The following is a 22,507-nucleotide window of genomic DNA, read 5'->3' on the forward strand; positions in this document are numbered from 1 at the left end:
GTGGAGTGTCAATGATTAACACTTGAGCGCAGACTGCGGCTCGCACAGCTCACGCTTGGAGGTGAAGGGGTCAGGGGGTCATGGGAGATTTCACGTCCCTCACAGGTCATGGACTGGATGATTAAAGAGCTACGCCGAACCTTTGATACAACCGTACACTCTCTACCGTAACGCTTGTCTGAGAAAACATGCACTGAATGCAACATGAATTACCCTCATGCATCATTTCTGCATATGACAGTTTCTTGAGAGCAAGGAATATTGAAAGATATAACATTACATATGATGAAAATTTTGTTTATTTTATTCAGACCTTTTACAGTAAAATAATTAAATAAATCAACTGTAATGGGCCCTGAAAGACATTTTTAGTAAAGTATGTGATTTATTTATTTTTTCGTCCCAAATACGATTTTCAATAAGGCTGGAAGACAAATAAATCACAACATCTTCTGGTACAACACATTTGTGCAATACATGCAAGTATTTAATCACTTGGTGCGAATGTGTCAAAAAACAGCACATATTTTAAGCGATTAAATCAAAGGAAAATAAATCAGACTCCTTTGGTCCTTTTGGGGTTTGACTTTGTTCCAACGTACACTGGGCTTCATCTCCATAGGTTTTGTATTAAAGAGTTAGAAAGTCAGAATTTGTCATAAAATACAGTTCTCTTAGATCTCAGACCAGTATTGCAACACGTATAGAATTGTTCAAAGCATTTTGTGAGGTTGCCTTTCTATTATTTTTTATGCCTTCTACAGTTAATATACTACTCCTAGTTGTAGAAGGTATAACATACAGTATAATGTGTTTCAGATTCATACTGGTTGAAGTAACTCATATATCTGTTCAGATTTCCTGCGACTGACTCAAAACAACTGGATTTGATCTTTATCTTGAACTGGCAGTTGTGAAACAAATACTCTCAAAATCTTGATCTGATTACATCAGTCCATCACTTGCCACCTCACACTTATGTTTATTGCCGTCTCACTTAATTAGATTATGGACACTACTGTTCAAAGGTTTGCAGTTAGCAATCTTATGAAAGTCACATTAAAGACATTATAAAGATTTCTTTTTCAGATAAGTGCTGTTCTTTTAAAATTAATATTCATCAAAGAACGTTGATAATAATAATAAGCAAATCAGCATATTAGAGTGATTTCTGAAGGATCATGTGACACTGAAAACTGGACTAAAACTTCAACTATTTGGCGCTTTAATACCTCATTATTAGAAGACCCCAACTTTACAACCCACATAAGGCGAGAGTGGGCACTCTTTCTGGAGACAAACGACTCTGCAGACACCGCACCTACACTGCTATGGGAAACTGGGAAGGCCGTAATTAGAGGAAAAATTATATCATACTCTTCATATATGAAAAAACAGCAACAACAATTGGAAAATATGTTAGAACAAAAAATTAAATTACTAACACATGAAATATCTTGCCATCCCAGTGAACCAAAACAGAAGGAATTAAAGGAACTCAAAACACAAATTGATGCCATTATACAGAAAAAAACACAATTTCAAATTCAACAATTGAAATATAATGGTTTTCAATATAGTAATAAAACAAACAGTAAGTATTTAGCAAATTTACTTCAACATATGAAAGAGAAATCAATCATCCCAGCCATTTTAGATGTTACAGGAACCATCAATCATAACCCACAGGATATAAATAACACATTTCGGAATTTTTACAAAAACCTCTATTCCCCCACTCACCAACCTACTCAATCAGAAATTGACACCTTCTTGAACAGTATAACATTGCCAAAATTAACTGTAGAAGAAATCAATAGTTTAGATGCACCCCTTAGCCTTAATGAACTTACTACAGCACTCAATAAAATCCCTAGCAATAAATCTCCCGGGCCAGATGGATTTCCAGCTGAATTCTACCGACACTTCTGGGACATATTATCACCATTATTCAACAGAGTAATTATAGAAATTAAAACGTTATCTACCATACCAACACACATGAATACAGCAGCCATTACATTACTGCTAAAACCCCAAAAAGATCCAACCTACCCTTCTAGCTACCGACCTCTTTCACTATTGAATACTGACTTGAAAATTATTACCAAAGCACTAGCAACCAGAATAGAAACAGTCACCTCCACACTCATCCATCCAGATCAGACAGGCTTCATAAAAAATAGACATGCTACAGATAATGTCCGCAGATTATTTAACTTATTCAATATATCACAAGAAAAACAACAGAAAACCATTATCATTTCACTTGATGCAGAGAAAGCATTTGATAAGGTAAACTGGTCTTTTTTATTTAATACACTTCACAAGTTTGGTTTTGGAGAGTCGTTCATTCACTGGATTAAAATACTGTACACATCACCCAGGGCCACCATCACCACTAATGGAATTACATCGCAGAGTTTCACATTGCATCAGGGCACCAGACAGGGATGCCCACTTTCGCCTTCCCTGTTTGCCATTTTCATCGAACCGCTCGCAGCAGCTATACGACAAAACATCAAAATCAAAGGAATACAGGTAGACAATGTACAACACAAAATCAGTTTATACGCAGATGATCTCTTACTTTATTTACAGCACCCACGAGTATCACTTCAAGAAACGTTCAATATTATCAGCAGATTTTCCCTAGTTTCACATTACACTATTAACTGGAATAAATCGATTTTACTACCACTTTCAGATGATATATGGGATTCTGGTGCTCAGGACACATCATTCCACCTTCACACAGGCAACATCAAGTACCTAGGGATTCAGATTTCCCCCAGGCTGTCAGAGCTTTTCACCCTCAATTACACTCCACTCCTAAAGAAAATTGAAGACGAATACAAACGCTGGTCTAAACACCCACTCACACTCATCGAAAGAATAGCGGCTGTCAAAATGAAAACCCTACCCCAAATTAACTATCTTTTTTCAATGATTCCCATCACTCCTACAGATAAATGGTTCAAAACTCTTAATTCATTAACAACACAATTTTATTGGAAAAATAAAAAACCCAGAATATCACTCTCAACATTACAAAATAAAAAATCACATGGGGGGCTTGAGGCACCAAACTTCCATTACTACTTCTTGGCAAATCAATTACAATACCTAGTTAAATGGATCAATTTAGATAAGCATAAACACCCGTGGCTGGAACTGGAACAGAGTCAATGCACAGATATCCCAGTTGCAGATCTCCCCTTTCTCTCACAATCAATCAAGAAATCCAACATCTGCCAACCCATAACCATCTATTCGACTCTGACAGCCTGGTGGAAAACAAATCTAATCACAAAATCATCACAAGAATTAAATAAGCTAACCCCACTCTGGCACAACCCAGAATTTCTGATACAGAATAAACCTCTTTATTTCCCCACATGGGCACAAAAAGGAATCACACAGCTTCACCACTTATTTGAGAACCACTATTTTATGTCATTTAACACACTCATACAGAAATATGGGGTTGGGAGGGAACAATTTCTTAAATATCAACAACTTAGACTCCTAATTAAAAATAAAACCACACTTACAAACAATACATTACAACCTTCTCAGCTCATAGAAGAACTTTTGAAAATTAATAACTTAAAAAAATTAACCTCCCAACTATATACAATGATTTCGAACCAAAACACAACAATAACACTCCCAACAACCAAATGGGAAACCGACCTGGCCATCTCTCCCAACCCTGAGTACTGGGAACAAATTTGTAGGAACACTTTTCTTATGACCAATAACACAAACCTGCAACTTATACAATATAAAGTCATTCACAGAACTCATATTACCCAAAGTAAAATGTTCAAAATGGGCCTACACAACACTCATATCTGTTCACAATGTACTTTAGGTAGTACAGATGACTATTTGCATGCCATGTGGCATTGCAAACCAGTCTATTCTTTTTGGATTACAGTTACTGAGACGCTCACCACCATTATGAGCCACAGAATCCCATTATCCCCAATACTTTGTCTCATAGGCGACCTTTCCGAAATCCATATCTCACAAAAATATAGGAATCCGTTGCTCATCTCTTTAGCTGTCGCCAAGAAAGTAGTTCTCCAAAACTGGAAATCAAAGAAATCTTGCCACATCAATCACTGGATAAATTTAATATCAGAATATATTTCAATTGAGAAATACAATGCGTACAGAATAAAGCAAATATCAGCCTATGAAGATATATGGTCCCCTTTTCTTACATTTTTGACATCTTGACATCTCTCAATATCGCACAAACATAACTATAAGCCGTGTATATAACCAGACACATACCTCACCCCTTCTGTTACTGCAGCTATCACTTCATACATACATATATGCATCTACACTCATGCATAACATGTTTTCAAACCCCCTTTCCCTCAAACACCTTCTTATTCAGAATAAGAATAAGAATAATTTGCTCAAGATGTGTTCTCTGTTGTTGTTTGTCTGTCACTTGTCCTATGTTACGTGTTACACCTTGAACATGGTGCTATAACCCCCCCTTCACTTATGTACCCAGGCTCACACTGAACGGGGTGAATAGTTATGCTATTCACAGTTACTGTGATAGTAATAGCAATAGTAATAGTTACTTGAATAGTTACTGTATACACATTTATTGTCTGTATTGTAATATATTGTGCATATATGTTTTTTTTCTGTTTTATTAAAAATAAAGTTGTCCTCCAAAGAGGGGGGGTGGTGGCGGGCAAAAAAAAAAAAAAAAAAAAAAAAAAAAAAAAAAAAAAAAAAGAAAACTGGAGTAAGTATGCTGAAAATTCAGTTTTGCCATCACAGGAATAAATTACATTTTAAAATATATTCCCATAGAAACCATATCTTTTAAATTGTAATAATATTTCACAATATTACTGTTTTACTGTATTTTTGTCACATAAATGCAGCCTTGGTGAGCATAAGAGACTTAAGAAACATTAAACAATCTTACCGACCCCGAACTTTTGAAAAAACACAGTTAGACGATATGAGATGATCAGGTATATATTTATTTTTGCAGGCCCCTTATACAAGTTTTTGGCCTGACTTATATAGCCATCATCATTCATTCAATTATTCATCCATCCATCCATCCATCCATCCATTCTTCCATTCTTCCATTCTTCCATTCTTCCATTCATTCTTCCATCCATCCATCCATTCATTCTTCCATTCATTGTTTCAATTTCAGGTTTTGCTCCTGGGAAGGGAAACTGGGAAGGCCGTAATTAGAGGAAAAATTATATCATACTCTTCATATATGAAAAAACAGCAACAACAATTGGAAAATATGTTAGAACAAAAAATTAAATTACTAACACATGAAATATCTTGCCATCCCAGTGAACCAAAACAGAAGGAATTAAAGGAACTCAAAACACAAATTGATGCCATTATACAGAAAAAAACACAATTTCAAATTCAACAATTGAAATATAATGGTTTTCAATATAGTAATAAAACAAACAGTAAGTATTTAGCAAATTTACTTCAACATATGAAAGAGAAATCAATCATCCCAGCCATTTTAGATGTTACAGGAACCATCAATCATAACCCACAGGATATAAATAACACATTTCGGAATTTTTACAAAAACCTCTATTCCCCCACTCACCAACCTACTCAATCAGAAATTGACACCTTCTTGAACAGTATAACATTGCCAAAATTAACTGTAGAAGAAATCAATAGTTTAGATGCACCCCTTAGCCTTAATGAACTTACTACAGCACTCAATAAAATCCCTAGCAATAAATCTCCCGGGCCAGATGGATTTCCAGCTGAATTCTACCGACACTTCTGGGACATATTATCACCATTATTCAACAGAGTAATTATAGAAATTAAAACGTTATCTACCATACCAACACACATGAATACAGCAGCCATTACATTACTGCTAAAACCCCAAAAAGATCCAACCTACCCTTCTAGCTACCGACCTCTTTCACTATTGAATACTGACTTGAAAATTATTACCAAAGCACTAGCAACCAGAATAGAAACAGTCACCTCCACACTCATCCATCCAGATCAGACAGGCTTCATAAAAAATAGACATGCTACAGATAATGTCCGCAGATTATTTAACTTATTCAATATATCACAAGAAAAACAACAGAAAACCATTATCATTTCACTTGATGCAGAGAAAGCATTTGATAAGGTAAACTGGTCTTTTTTATTTAATACACTTCACAAGTTTGGTTTTGGAGAGTCGTTCATTCACTGGATTAAAATACTGTACACATCACCCAGGGCCACCATCACCACTAATGGAATTACATCGCAGAGTTTCACATTGCATCAGGGCACCAGACAGGGATGCCCACTTTCGCCTTCCCTGTTTGCCATTTTCATCGAACCGCTCGCAGCAGCTATACGACAAAACATCAAAATCAAAGGAATACAGGTAGACAATGTACAACACAAAATCAGTTTATACGCAGATGATCTCTTACTTTATTTACAGCACCCACGAGTATCACTTCAAGAAACGTTCAATATTATCAGCAGATTTTCCCTAGTTTCACATTACACTATTAACTGGAATAAATCGATTTTACTACCACTTTCAGATGATATATGGGATTCTGGTGCTCAGGACACATCATTCCACCTTCACACAGGCAACATCAAGTACCTAGGGATTCAGATTTCCCCCAGGCTGTCAGAGCTTTTCACCCTCAATTACACTCCACTCCTAAAGAAAATTGAAGACGAATACAAACGCTGGTCTAAACACCCACTCACACTCATCGAAAGAATAGCGGCTGTCAAAATGAAAACCCTACCCCAAATTAACTATCTTTTTTCAATGATTCCCATCACTCCTACAGATAAATGGTTCAAAACTCTTAATTCATTAACAACACAATTTTATTGGAAAAATAAAAAACCCAGAATATCACTCTCAACATTACAAAATAAAAAATCACATGGGGGGCTTGAGGCACCAAACTTCCATTACTACTTCTTGGCAAATCAATTACAATACCTAGTTAAATGGATCAATTTAGATAAGCATAAACACCCGTGGCTGGAACTGGAACAGAGTCAATGCACAGATATCCCAGTTGCAGATCTCCCCTTTCTCTCACAATCAATCAAGAAATCCAACATCTGCCAACCCATAACCATCTATTCGACTCTGACAGCCTGGTGGAAAACAAATCTAATCACAAAATCATCACAAGAATTAAATAAGCTAACCCCACTCTGGCACAACCCAGAATTTCTGATACAGAATAAACCTCTTTATTTCCCCACATGGGCACAAAAAGGAATCACACAGCTTCACCACTTATTTGAGAACCACTATTTTATGTCATTTAACACACTCATACAGAAATATGGGGTTGGGAGGGAACAATTTCTTAAATATCAACAACTTAGACTCCTAATTAAAAATAAAACCACACTTACAAACAATACATTACAACCTTCTCAGCTCATAGAAGAACTTTTGAAAATTAATAACTTAAAAAAATTAACCTCCCAACTATATACAATGATTTCGAACCAAAACACAACAATAACACTCCCAACAACCAAATGGGAAACCGACCTGGCCATCTCTCCCAACCCTGAGTACTGGGAACAAATTTGTAGGAACACTTTTCTTATGACCAATAACACAAACCTGCAACTTATACAATATAAAGTCATTCACAGAACTCATATTACCCAAAGTAAAATGTTCAAAATGGGCCTACACAACACTCATATCTGTTCACAATGTACTTTAGGTAGTACAGATGACTATTTGCATGCCATGTGGCATTGCAAACCAGTCTATTCTTTTTGGATTACAGTTACTGAGACGCTCACCACCATTATGAGCCACAGAATCCCATTATCCCCAATACTTTGTCTCATAGGCGACCTTTCCGAAATCCATATCTCACAAAAATATAGGAATCCGTTGCTCATCTCTTTAGCTGTCGCCAAGAAAGTAGTTCTCCAAAACTGGAAATCAAAGAAATCTTGCCACATCAATCACTGGATAAATTTAATATCAGAATATATTTCAATTGAGAAATACAATGCGTACAGAATAAAGCAAATATCAGCCTATGAAGATATATGGTCCCCTTTTCTTACATTTTTGACATCTTGACATCTCTCAATATCGCACAAACATAACTATAAGCCGTGTATATAACCAGACACATACCTCACCCCTTCTGTTACTGCAGCTATCACTTCATACATACATATATGCATCTACACTCATGCATAACATGTTTTCAAACCCCCTTTCCCTCAAACACCTTCTTATTCAGAATAAGAATAAGAATAATTTGCTCAAGATGTGTTCTCTGTTGTTGTTTGTCTGTCACTTGTCCTATGTTACGTGTTACACCTTGAACATGGTGCTATAACCCCCCCTTCACTTATGTACCCAGGCTCACACTGAACGGGGTGAATAGTTATGCTATTCACAGTTACTGTGATAGTAATAGCAATAGTAATAGTTACTTGAATAGTTACTGTATACACATTTATTGTCTGTATTGTAATATATTGTGCATATATGTTTTTTTTCTGTTTTATTAAAAATAAAGTTGTCCTCCAAAGAGGGGGGGTGGTGGCGGGCAAAAAAAAAAAAAAAAAAAAAAAAAAAAAAAAAAAAAAAAAGAAAACTGGAGTAAGTATGCTGAAAATTCAGTTTTGCCATCACAGGAATAAATTACATTTTAAAATATATTCCCATAGAAACCATATCTTTTAAATTGTAATAATATTTCACAATATTACTGTTTTACTGTATTTTTGTCACATAAATGCAGCCTTGGTGAGCATAAGAGACTTAAGAAACATTAAACAATCTTACCGACCCCGAACTTTTGAAAAAACACAGTTAGACGATATGAGATGATCAGGTATATATTTATTTTTGCAGGCCCCTTATACAAGTTTTTGGCCTGACTTATATAGCCATCATCATTCATTCAATTATTCATCCATCCATCCATCCATCCATCCATTCTTCCATTCTTCCATTCTTCCATTCTTCCATTCATTCTTCCATCCATCCATCCATTCATTCTTCCATTCATTGTTTCAATTTCAGGTTTTGCTCCAATCAGTGGAATGTGCAGTAAGTACCGCAGCTGCACGATCAATGAAGACACGGGTCTTGGTCTGGCCTTCACAATTGCCCATGAATCTGGCCACAAGTAAGAGTCAACTTTATAATTAACCTCTATTAGATTCCCTCATATCCAGTTGCCTGTATTGGATCAATGAAAGCCTTGTTTTCCACAGCTTTGGAATGGTCCACGATGGCGAAGGCAATGTGTGTAAGAAGTCGGTTGGAAACATTATGTCTCCCACCTTGGCTGGACATAATGGTTTATTCTCCTGGTCATCCTGTAGTCGACAATATCTAAACCGATTTCTAAGGTGAGTAAAGACTTGTTTTGACATCTAGGATCTGTTTCCCAAATAACAGTTTCGAAAAGGCAGTATCATGAACTTTTTTTTTTTTTTCAATGCATTAATACAATTACAGTGTTGTGGAAACTGTAATAAACGTTCAGTCACATGGAGAGACTATGCCTAAATCAAATTCTTTACCCATTGGCATTAAAATTGGCACCCAAAGTGGCATTAAAAAAACAGTGCAAAGATTAACAACATGCCCTTTACTAAGCATCTCCTGTCCATTAGTCATCCATGCAGAATCACCCAGCGTGAGCCCAGTGAGAGTCTAGACACCAACCTCATCTTTTAAAAGTAGTATTTGTAGTGCTGTTTTGGTTGTGATATGTAAAAACAAGCAGCTCCAGCAGGTTTTAAATTTCACTTTCTGTCTGAGAGCCACGTCTGTGCTCGTGAAAGTGGATCAGCTTGACCTTTTGCCCTTAAATTAACCAACGTGTCAAATGAACCGGCCTCGTGCTCCGTTATCGTGATGAGCTCATCTGGGTGAAGCTCCTTGGCAGCGAGCTGTAATCAGTAGTTCTAGGCCTCAGCAGGAGAGAGTAGGGGTTTCCTTGCCAGGCGTTTGTTAGATGCTCTGAGTTGCTTTACCTGTTTCCTGATAGCATTGTGGTTGACAGTTGCAATTGGATTCCTGTCAGTCTTGAGATTTAGTAAATGTAAAAAAATAAATAAATAAAAAGTTCCGTAAAGTATGCTTTCTGTAGCTCAAACCATAGATCATGGTGCTAGCAATGTCAAAACCGTGGGTTTGATTCCTAGGGAATGTATGAACTGATAAAATGTATACCTTGAATGCAAAGCGTCTGACAAATGCATAAATGTAAATGTAAAGTGCTTAAGTTCAGTAGAGCATTCTCGGATGTCATTGCATGTTCTGAGTTCATGGAACTCGCAAACTCAGTAAAGGCCGCTTGTGCAGGAGCTGCAGTTGGACAAGGTCCATTTTTAGCTGAACTTTCGGAGAGAACTCCATTAGATTGCAAAGGCAAAAAAATAAGCACTCTGCCACAGACTGCTGCAGGGATGACACATTGTCATAGGCCAAACCCCGTAAACGAGTTTTAGCACTTACAGGTCCATTATCCTGAAGTCAAAGTTTTTTTTGTTTGTTTTTTTATGCGCTTTTGTTTAAATGCCTAAAAAAGATCTGTGGTTAAAAGAAGCTCTAGATATTTTCAAATTCCAAAACAAAATCAAATAACTGGCGACGATGAAAGACAGCTGTGTTGTTGACTCGCATTGTGAGCATCTGGGCCAGAAAGTTGTGCCTGAGCAAACCTCAAAGACTACATCCTTAAGAATCATAGACTTAATAGTCTGTGTCAATGGGGAAAAAAATCCTATTGGGTTTTTGTCAAGGAAACCAAAGTGACGCTAACTTCCGGGTTGGCCTACAAAAATACAACATCACTGCAGCAATCTATTTCCCTAATAACATGCGCTGACTGATACTCACTGATCATATGAGCTCCACTGATTTCACTCGCATTGTTAGTTGCCCTTTATTTGCATAATATTAAAACTTTTCTCAACTTTCTCAAATTGGACATGCCTACATCTGCTCAAAAATGGCCATTGTCTCTCATGTCACCAGAATGGTGGCCTAATGGATAGAGTGTCAATAACCCAATAACCTAATAACCCAAAGATCACAGTCATTTCCTGCCAGTATTGAGAATCAAACCTGAGGTGCCCTTTCCCCAATTGCTCCACGGCCACCGCAGCAAAAATGGGGTTGCTCCAGGTGTGGGTGTCCACGCTTTGCAGTGTGTGTGTGTTCACTACTCACTGCTCCTAATGTGGGTGCACTAATTTGGTTGGGTTAAAGGACAAGGACAAGGACATATTCTGAGTATGGGTTACCATACTTGGCCTTTACGTCGTGTCAGTTAGTCAGTTCAGTTCTCCATTAAAAATGAATGGGATCATGATGCTTTATTGCTGACTCCCCAAAGTTTGTGGTTTGAGTTTCTCCATCTCATTTAGTTCCACATCCTGAAGCTGTAAGTGTTGCAAATTGGCGTAAGGAACCAACCAATCAATCCAATCAGACTGCATAGTTAATCAAATTCATATGTACCAAAACCTGTAGTGTGACAGTGGCATTAGTGTCACCAGAGTCTGCCTGTGAGCTACAGCTTTTCCATGACTGTCTGGGCATCTGAAGGCGACAAACTGCAGAATGATCCTCCCTCATTTCTCTTTCCACACCCACGACACCCCAGTGTGCTGCCGATAAATACGGCAATGCTCTCTCCGTCAGCTGTCCTCCCATCTGTTTCTCATTCCTCATGAACAGGCTCACCTACGTCACCATGTGCCTATCGACATACGGCCTGCAGATCATAAGACCTTCAAGTAGCTAAAGACTGATCTGCTTTCAGACCCTCTCTCGTTCCTCGTCACATCCCTCCGCTTTTATCACTCCCCTCACTAATAAAACAGAGCTTGAAAGGGAGTCTGGTCGGGTCTGGCTTGAGCAGGTCTGTCTTATAGCTGCCGGTCGCCTTAATCTGAGGGGAAACTTAAAGAGGTGACACTGGGAAAACTGAGTGGTGATGAGGAACTGAATCAGATTCATCTGACTCTGACATTCCTGCCTCTGTGGACCAGATGCTGCTGCATTGATCCTTCTCCAGATAATTGGAAGCAGGAGCAGAAAAGGACAGGGTTTCCCTTCACAGGGTCCACTGAAACACAGAGGGATTCTGGGATAGCTGGATGTAGTAGACTTCAACTTTATAGTGCAGTGTTCTGCAACAACTGCATCTGTATGTACAGAGACAAACCGTTCAGTTGACTACTCTTCTTAACTAGTCAACTAGTCATTCAGAAAAGTAAAAACTGCCCCCAAATCATGCATCCCTAAACTCAAGTATTGTATGGGAGCAGCAGTGTTGTGGTGCCTTAAAGCAATCAGTATTGTAAAAAGCGCTATATAAATAAAGGTGACTTGACTTGACTTGACTTGACTTGATTTATTTTGATTTGACTTCAAGGTTCTTTCATTATTTGGTTGATCACCTCTATTAGTGTGTTTTTACTGGATGTGCTTGTTATATATTTAGAACTAATAGACTAGTTGATGTGACCCCCATTACAAACATACATCCCACACACACTCACATACTGACACACTCTCGTCATTGTGCGGGCGAGCGGCCCGGAGCGTCTGCTAAACTACTCAGAGCTCATTCAGGCTTTCACTGTATGTCTGATTGTGTAAAACACACGGTATTAAACAATGTAAAAATACTTTCTCATGATCCTTGATATCGTTTACACGCGGAGCCTCTCTGTCGGCCTGTATAATAATAACGGCAGCATTGAATAACATACGTCATGATAAACTCAGAGAATGTGTTGAAAAGAGAAATCTCTAAATGTAGCCAGGGGAACTACTGTTGTTGTGTTGTCATGGTGTCCATCTCTACTGTACTGGAGTCAAGCTGTTTTACAGTTGTGTTTCTGTCTCAGTACCGCCCAGGCCACCTGTCTGTCTGATGAGCCCAACGCCATACAGGAGTACAAATACCCCGAGAAACTTCCTGGAGAGCTGTACGACGCCGACACGCAGTGCAAGTGGCAGTTTGGAGAGAAAGCTAAACTGTGCACTCTGGACTTCAAGAAGGCAAGGCCATTAATATCAATATTTCATATTGTTTTATCGATGAAATCACTTCTGAAAAAAACTGTTCTGGTCATGTCAGAAATATCATATTCCAGCCCGGTCTCATCCTTTGGCGTCATACATGTGACGCCTTGTACATTTCGTCGAAATCTTACGCACATGGCATCCTTTAGCATCAATATGAGACGCAGAACCCAAGGCGTCATACAGGTGACGCTCGTCTAAATCCGACGCACATGGCATCGTTTAGCGTGAATATGAGATGCAGATCCCAAGGCGTCATAACCGTACCTTACCCCAGACCTAAACCTACCCATAACAGTGCGTGTTATATTGACGCTAAAGGATGCCATGTGCGTAAGATTTCGACGAAATGTCATATGGCGTCACCTATATGACACCAAAGGATGAGAATGCGTTGCATATTCATAAGTAGAGTGCACATGAATGGCACCACATGACACATTCTTGCTAAATTATGTGTAAATACCATTGTGTAAATACTGTAAGATAAGCTATTTAATCTTGACAGGAAGCACCGCTCATTTAGCCTGTTAATGATGTGAATATTTACGCTACGAAACTACTACACGTGAATGATAAAATATGTATGAAATTGCCTGGCATATGCATTTTACTTTAAGATTTTTTGAAGGTTTTGATAGAAGCCCCTTATGCTTACCAAAAATGAAGTTATTTGATCCAAAATAATAGTAATATTAATATAAAATATTATTACAATTTCAAATAACTGTTCAATGTGAATATTCTAAAATGTAATTTATTCCTGTGATCAAAGCTGAATTTTCAGCATCATTACTCCAGTCTTCAGTGTCACATGATCCTTCAGAAATCTCTCTAGTATGCTGGTTTGCTGCTAAAGAAACATTTCTGATTGTGATCAATTTTGAAAATAGTTGTGCTGATTAACATTTTTTTGGGAACCGAGATTTTTCACGATTCTTTGATGAATAGAACATTTGAAAGAATGGTATTTATTATTATTTATAATGTTGAAATATAAATATTTTTCAACATTATAAATCCCTTTTGTGCCACTTTTGATCAATTTAATACATCCTTGCTGAATAAAAATATTAATTTATTTAAAAAGAAAAAAAATCTTACTGACCCCAAATTTTTATTTGGTAGCCCTAGTGAAAAAATACCTATGGAAAAATGTATTTAAAATACATTTATTTTATACTAAGTATACTATACATATTTACATTCATATCGCTTTAGACTTACTAATATAAATTGTAATTTATTAATTATTACTAATTTATTATTACACGTGTTTGTAGTATACTTATCATAAAATAAATGTATTTCAATTTTGGTGTTTATTTTTCACTATAGGGTTAAGTCTTGTTTTCTGAAATCTGTAACAAGTCCAAAATTAAGTGAGTTTGAGCTTAAAACAACAATTTTAGTATATTTATTTTTCACTAGGGTACATATGCAGCTTCAAATGTCTTTTCACCGGGAACATGAGACTGATATATTTGATCCAGCCTGAGCTGCGTTACGGTTAAAGTTATTTCAAACTGATAAGAATCCATTTGTGTGGTTCTTATCATGGAGTTTATGGTCATCATTTGGAAAGAGGAAGCTGATCCAGGTTCACTAGGAGAGCAGGGCTCAAGCGTGACAGTGGGATTGAGAGGAATGCCTCACCTGAGACAGAAACTAGCGCTCGCGGTCACTTCACTGATGCCTGGAGAGATCTGTCACGCTGCACCACTGCACACATGTGCCACATTTTCTATATAATCATGTTTTTTCAGGATATGGCTCTGACAACACACACACACATGGCTGTTCAGCAAGCTCCACTGTTCATGATTTAGAATGTTCAATGTCTAAAAAGTCTACAAAAATATATATTTGTTTGTTACATTAATTTTGTTGGTTTCAACATCACATTAAATTCGGAAAAAGATCTGACATGATTTGGCTTGGATTCATATCGCAAACCTGCCATTTTTATAGACTTTTTATAGTCATTTTATGCAGGGTTTGAAATGAACACCTGCCAACCTGCCAAATAGGGGTGAAAATCCACAGTGGCGGGTAACGCATATCAACACGTTAGTCAATTTGGCGGGTTATGGCATGATTATCAAAGCCCTTCCCTTAAAAAGAGCCTCAAACTTTAGCAAAACAAAGAGTAAAGAGGGTTGCGCACTGAGAAAAACACCGCACAGCATCACGTCTTTAAAATTTGAACACCTTGTTTTCTACCATACTTGTATATATATGGTACCATACCATACGCATAGCGGCGGCACCACTCGGCGTCTATCGAGATGTCCGAGGCACGTCTGGTGTGCTCCGCTGGAGCCCTAGGAGACAATTAAGAGGCCCACTTTTTCCAACCTGTTCTAATAAATGCCACATGTACAAGACTTTTGGGGAAAAAGCTACCTAGCGTCTTTATTGCTACGTGCAGGTAAAATCAAGACAGAAGAGAATCGCAGAGAATTTTGTTTTTATTTCTATTTTATTTTATTTTATTTGAATGGTACCCTTAAACAGTGTCGTACAACTGAAAGCAATTCAATGATTCAGAATCAGATTTAAATCTAAGCTGTGACATTGATACTCTGGTATATTTCTGATCATTTTGTTTTGGCTAGTAGAAGTTTTGAATTGCCGATAACTTCAAAATTTAGCAGACAAATTTGCTGATGAGTGAAAAAAGTTAATTTCAAACCCTGACTGTATGTGAATAAATAAGAATATCAGATGTTTGTACACACATGTGATGCTTAAAATGGAATGCATCTTTTTCTTCTTCTTTTTTTAATAACACATTTACAACACATAACAACATACCAACTTTGTAAGGCACACTCACTAACATACACCAAACAAATTAGCAAGATTAAAGGTGCTGTCATTTTTTGACTGTTCTAAAGCATAAAAATACCATAATGTTTGCAGATATTTAATAAACATTCTAAGTTCACACATTTTCTCTGAAAAACAATGTTACAGACAGTTATTTTACTTTAAAATGTGCATTCTGTGTTGGAATGAATGTTTTTATTTTGGTCTGTGCGATACCGCACATTGCCAATTTACCCAACAGTATTTCGACACCCCGGGTTGCCAGTTTTGCAGAAAACACAGAGTATTTCAGCCATGGAAGCCAGCAAATGAACTGGGTCAGAGATCAAAGATTCTACCCGACATAAAAAGCTTCAGCATCCATCTAAAAATCTCTATGAACAGGAGCATATAAAACGCAGATAAATCAACTCATCAGCTTACAGTGTGAGGCTCGTCTCCTACCTATGTCAATTGCGCTCACTTCTGTTGTGAGTCCTCAATCTGGCAACCCGTGTGACTCTTCAATATTTTGAATTGGGATTGCAGTACCCATTTCAACCGCTAGCTGTCAATACTACATTCTGCACCTTTAAAATGGATCGGACTGGAAAAGGTACTGGTGTAAAGTTTTCCCTAAACCTAACAAAAGAAAATAGCCCCTTTCACACAGCAATCCCGGTAAATTACTGTAAAATTACGACTTTTGCGGTAAATACACTTTTTACCAGTAATATACCATTCTCAGATCAGTACCAAAATACCGTACCAGTACCATAAACTCTGTGATGCAAGTCATCAGAAATGACCTAAAAAATACTGAGCCGCTTTGTTCATCCGGATAAGAAGAAGCGCTTTACTTTCACAATCTGTCCAATTTGACTACATTTACTTCGATGAGACAGGCATAAGAGGATGATCTCACAGAATGTGTTTTTGGTCTTTAGACGCATAATAGTTACTAAAGTATTACAGTCACTATAGTACACAACCACTGCAGACCCGCAACGCTGATAAATGGAAAAGAAGGCGAACACGAGATGCAGCACAACGTTTAGATGTCTGTCTAACGCATGTTTACAGCAGAAACAGTTCCAACAGAGCTTTATGATTATCCCAAAGCAGACTTCTTCCATCAGCATGTTCTGACCTTCTACAGTACATACTCGTACTGGTAATCCTGTTCTTTGTTCACTCACAGCATCATACCAGTAATTTACTGGTAACAACTTCTCCTAGGAAATTGCCAAAACTGATTTACCTATATTTTTGAAAAGGTCTTGTTCACACATAATATCTTAACAGTAATTTCCTGGTAATTTACCAGTAAAGTCTGGATGTGTGAAAGGGGTTAAAGCAGACTTATGTGCTTTCTGTGAACATTTGACCTACATTCTTTAGACCAGGGATTCTGATGCCCGGATAGCTCAGACGGTTCGATTATTCAAAACATCACTGCATACTCAAATCTGAGAGGAGAGCACTTTCTCTATTTCTCTATTGCTGAAATCTGTAAATCGGTTGTAACGCCAGGAATTCAGGTCGTCTGAACTCAATAGAGATTTGCTCAAATAATTTTTCCACTGTAGTCTAGTCTATACATCTAAAATTGGACCTCCCCGTAGAGAAATCTGCTCCGGCAGACTTCGGTCCAGGCCTGCAAGGTCTCGTGAAGCAAAGGCAGAGCTAAATATACTTTGGAGGGACGCCAGTGGGAAGCTCTGTTTGCTGGGCTCCTATTGTCCTGATCTCACCTAACATAGTTATTTTTTTACCTACTATGGAAGTCAATGACTACCGTCAACTGTCTGGTTACATTTTTCAAAATATATATATTTTTTTTTTCAACAGAAGAAAGAAACTCATACAAGGTTTTTTATTTTGTGTTAATAAACACAATGTAAATATAGTCATACCAACAACAACAAAAAAGTATATTGTTGGATAGTAAAGTGTACCAACATCCCAGAATCTGAAGTTTCAAATGAAAATGGAACATGAATTTACATTGGACTATAAAAACAGAGCACAAAGATGGGCCTGCTCATTTCATGTCACTGAACGGGATAGAAATTGTTCTGTGGATCCTCTTCAAGCTAAGTTGTTCTGTCATCCTGAGCTCTCACTTCTTTCACCATGAATTAGCATCTTCGTATTCTCTGGCAGTCAGAGCTGTGATAGGACTGAGATGTTCAAGCTCAGCAGGAACAACAGGGGACGGATTTGAGGAGGTCTCGCTTTAACACACAGCTGCAGAACTTGTGCTGGGATTTCTGTGATCACTCTGGCAAACTGCCTTCTATTCCTCCCATCTGTGCTCCCATTGTCAAAATATGATACAATAATCCAGATGTGAATAATATACGGACATATAAAACGTGCAGCCGTTTCGTGCTCTTCTTGCTCTTGTTTCATAGAGAGAAAGCGAATGAGAGGAAGACGTAGATATCTGGGACAGTAAAAAAAACATTTAGGCACTGTTTACACCTGGTATTAAGATGTGTTTTGGTCAATCGGATCACAAGTAGACGAGGGAGACCCATACCTGTTTACACCTGGTGTTTTAATGGGTCTCTTTTGTCCACTTTCAACCACTTCTGTCCTGATTTTTTTCGAGGGGAGGTTCTTTGGGCGGGTAAATGTATACTGTATGTTTTTTAGATCTTCCGATCTAATGGACAAAATTAGCTTGAGCAATTTACATATGAACGCGCCCGGAGACGATGGAAAAACATACGGAGAGCAGCAGCTTTAGTTTCTCGCCGAACGCTGTGAGTGTGTGTTAGAAATCAGAATGGTGCGAGAACACTGTGCTTGGTAAGTTTTCATCTTCAAACCAAACTTGGATCTTAATGACAAAGTTTAAATCCTGTCTGGCTAGAGCTCTTCTCATAATGTTTACGCATTAGGTCAGTAGGCGGAGAGTAGACGGTCTTTTGTGGCGGTTCGAACACATTCGACCACATGAGCTTCTACTCTACCAAAGCAATCCGGTCGGATGCGTTTTTGACTCCCTCTGGAAGTGGTCGAAAGTGGACAAACTCAAAACGTTTTAGACCCCCGTTTACACCTGTAAATTGTCGTTCACTTGTGATCCGATCGACCAAAATGCATCTTAACACAAGGTGTAAACAGGGCCTTAGGGTGTCTGATGATTTCATAAACTATACTTCAGTGAGGGACATTTTTGATTACTTGAAATATTGTTCATACAATACTGCATTTATTTTTAAACATTTATGACATTTGCTTGAATAAATGTCTGTTAATGAGCTTGATCATCCTTCAAGTTTGGGATATAAGGTGTGAATGTTTGTAGATATTTGGACATATATTTTTCATTTGGTAAAAAAAACAGTTGTTTCTGAATCATCATTTTCCAATACTCCCCAGTTTTAATAAACATACTCTCATATCATGGTGCAAAATAAAATAAAAAAATCTGTTTGAAGAGTTCTGTTCAACATCTGGCAGAGATGTGATCGCCTGTCACTTCTCATCTCTATGATAATAACCAAGTATAAACTCGGTTGTTCTCTAAATGTTTGGGGTGTTGGTAATAACTGCAAACATAGTTTTAATGGTTAGATAAAAAGTAAAATTTGCAAGATTTGATTTTTTTTTTTTTTAAATGTACTTAATATTATTATGTTAAAAGTTAAAGCGAAGTAAAAACTTTGCAAGTCAACTTATTCTACTAACCCTAACCAAACAGTCTACTAATACTCTAATGATAGTTAGTCGACATGTAGTTTCAAAGTTACTACAAAGTTGCAAAGTCAAAAGTGGGCTATCGAAATAAAGTGTAACCTAAAAAAGTGCAGTTAGTTGCAGAATCACCAACATACAGAGTGTTTGGCATATGATGCTGAAGCTAAAACAAACCAGACAGGTCATGATTACATCCAGAGACCATAAACAGTGTGTCATTATTCTGTACAACTGCATTTTGGACTCATACAGCTTGTGAAGAACATCTATCCATTGCGTAATGTGTTATAATCCTTAATTTGTTCAGTATAAATATCGCTCAGACTTCTGTCAAAATGACATTATTTAATGCATTCATATCAACACGTCTGTCTGATGTGTGTCACACAGGACATCTGCAAAGCCCTGTGGTGCCATCGGGTCGGAAGAAAATGTGAGACCAAGTTCATGCCAGCCGCCGAGGGCTCTTCCTGCGGTCCAGAGATGGTGAGTCACAACCACAGATGTGTTCAGAAGCGTCTCACCTTAAAAAGAAGTCGAGTTATACCCGTCCCTTTCACCTTAAGTGGCACAAAGGAAAAAGCCAAATGGTCTGTTTCTTGTCATTGAAAGAGTTTAATCATTTACGTCCTCTCATGGTTATTCAGCCTGTGACATTAACCCGGCGGGGAGAAAGCATTTGGGGGTTTTTTGTTGTTCTTTCAGATGGGTTTTTTAACAGATGTCTAGTGTCTTAAATGAGTGTTTCCAAGGAGGCCGAGCAGAGAGAGGCTGGTGTAAATGCCAGCGGATATAATGAGTGAACAATTCTTATTGAGAGTCACGAAAACAGAATAGTGACAGTGATGTTCACAAGACAAGCTGAGAACTCAGTGTACTAGAAAAGGTTCAGTTCGACAGGGGAAACGCTTGTGAAAAAGAAGTGCGCTTTATTGTTTTTAATGTGCACTCGTACTTCAAATCTTAAAGACGGACGAAAACTCTGAAAAAACAAAAGTTGCGATAGTCTTTTCTTCCCTATTGTGATGTATATCCAAGTGAAATGGCTTCTGGAAAAGAAAAAAAAATGTTGGACGGGACTTGATTTTGTCCAGTTTGCAGTCAGTTGTGGAGGATATTTAGTCCCACCCTCTGCGAAGACATACGTCATGAAGAGAACAGATGTCGTTTCGAGGGGGAGAGGAGTTTAATGCTTTTGATTTAATCGGTAGTTCACACAAAAATGAAAATGTTGTCATCATTTACTCACCCTCATATTGTTACAAACCGGTTTCTTTTTTCTGTTGAACACAAAAGAAGATATTTTAAAGAATATTGACGGTAGACATTGACTTCCATAGTATTTTCTTTTCCTACTATGGAAGTCAATGGCTACCGTCAACTGTTTGATTACCATCATTCTTTAAAATATCATCTTTTTTTTCAACAGAATTTTTATTTTTATTTTATAATGGTGTGTAAGGGTAAATCATTTATAAGCACTGCAACATTCTATAATAAAATGTAAGTGCAATTTTAATTGTAGTCACAGTGTATTATTCAATATTACGTTCATATATTTTAATTGTACTAAATTATAACCATCATTATAAGTGTGTCATTTCAGATATGTTCACATACATGACAGACAAGTTTCAATAGAAATAACATTGTAGTAGTATATTTTAGTTTACCATAAATGCATGTCAGTACACTTTAAAGCAGCACTTGGCAACTTTTTCAACTTAATAAATCCATTTAGAAATCATTTGGATGTTTAAATAACCTGTTCTGGTGAGAATGGTGACTTTCCCCGCTCCCCCCAGCGTTCCCAGGCGGAAAACCAGCCTTGCAACATAGGGACTACCGTCCCGGTAAGTTGGAAATAGGAAGTCTCGTGAGAAGCGAGAACGACTGAGAAAGAGCGAGTAACACGAACTGCTTTACGGCAATTAGAAACACACACACCTCCATCTCGGTAGACATAGCTCCACACGATAAAGTTGAAGTGTCTGGGACTCATTTGTTCAACACACCGGATCCGACAATAACAAAAGCACATGAGCGCGTCTACGGTAGAAAGGGGAGGAGGACGCCGCAAGTGAATTTACGACAGTGTTGTGAAATATTCACACCACAGCTGTAGGGGGAGCTCGTTGAGAAAACATGCGACAAGAAAAGTGAAAATCAGCGAATAAGTGGCTAGAGTTACCGAATGCCCCTTTAACCATATTTCAAAGACAATAGAAGTAATTAAAGCTGCAAGCAGCGATGAAAGGGCCCTCGCACCCGTGCCACCGCCACCCGGTGGCTTTAGGAAGACAGAGCACGGTGGGCAGTATGTAAATATAGGGGGAATATGTTAAAGTAATTTGCCCCACCCAATTCTGAAACCCACATCACATGTACATTTTCACCACTTCTGAAGTGTGTGCAAAGTTTCATTAGTTTTCGAGCATGTTTAAGCCGGAGGACTATGTCAAAGTCATTTATTTTTATCACACTTCCTGCTACCAGCAGGTGGCGCTATTACAATAATCTAATATGAGGATGGTCATGTGTTCAGGACAGGACTCTTATCACACATGTGAAGTTTGGGGCAGATCGGACATTGTATGCCTGAGTTACTGCAGGCTGTCTGTGGTTGCCTAGCAACATCGGAACTGCATCATTTACACAGAAGTTATCTGATGATGCATATTTCACCCAGAGGCTGAAATTGGATTTGCACATCTACATTTTTGTCAGGCCGCCGAGGTCACATCCTTCGACGAAAACTCTAGATCTTCGCAATTTAACGTCGCAAAGGCCTTAAGATTAGACTGACAAAATATTATGTGGATCTGATTTAATCTCTAGGAGGAGTTCGTTAAAGTACAACAT

At 37.8% G+C, this 22,507-nt stretch overlaps 1 protein-coding gene across 1 annotated transcript in view; it reads left to right on the forward strand.

Annotated features, from left to right (window-relative positions):
• The window catches only part of LOC130090521 (A disintegrin and metalloproteinase with thrombospondin motifs 16), a 154,801-nt gene that overhangs the window by 24,141 nt on the left and 108,153 nt on the right, over nt 1–22,507 (forward strand). The window contains exons 8-11 of the mRNA XM_056257932.1: nt 9,095–9,200; nt 9,289–9,426; nt 12,946–13,099; nt 20,036–20,131. Coding sequence (XP_056113907.1) covers nt 9,095–9,200; nt 9,289–9,426; nt 12,946–13,099; nt 20,036–20,131 — 494 coding nt within the window. The remainder of the gene's footprint in view (nt 1–9,094; nt 9,201–9,288; nt 9,427–12,945; nt 13,100–20,035; nt 20,132–22,507) is intronic.

Source organism: Rhinichthys klamathensis, unplaced genomic scaffold (genome assembly GCF_029890125.1).
Source record: "Rhinichthys klamathensis goyatoka isolate OS25496 unplaced genomic scaffold, OSU_Roscu_1.1 h1tg000006l_1, whole genome shotgun sequence".
Classification (NCBI taxonomy): domain Eukaryota; kingdom Metazoa; phylum Chordata; class Actinopteri; order Cypriniformes; family Leuciscidae; genus Rhinichthys; species Rhinichthys klamathensis.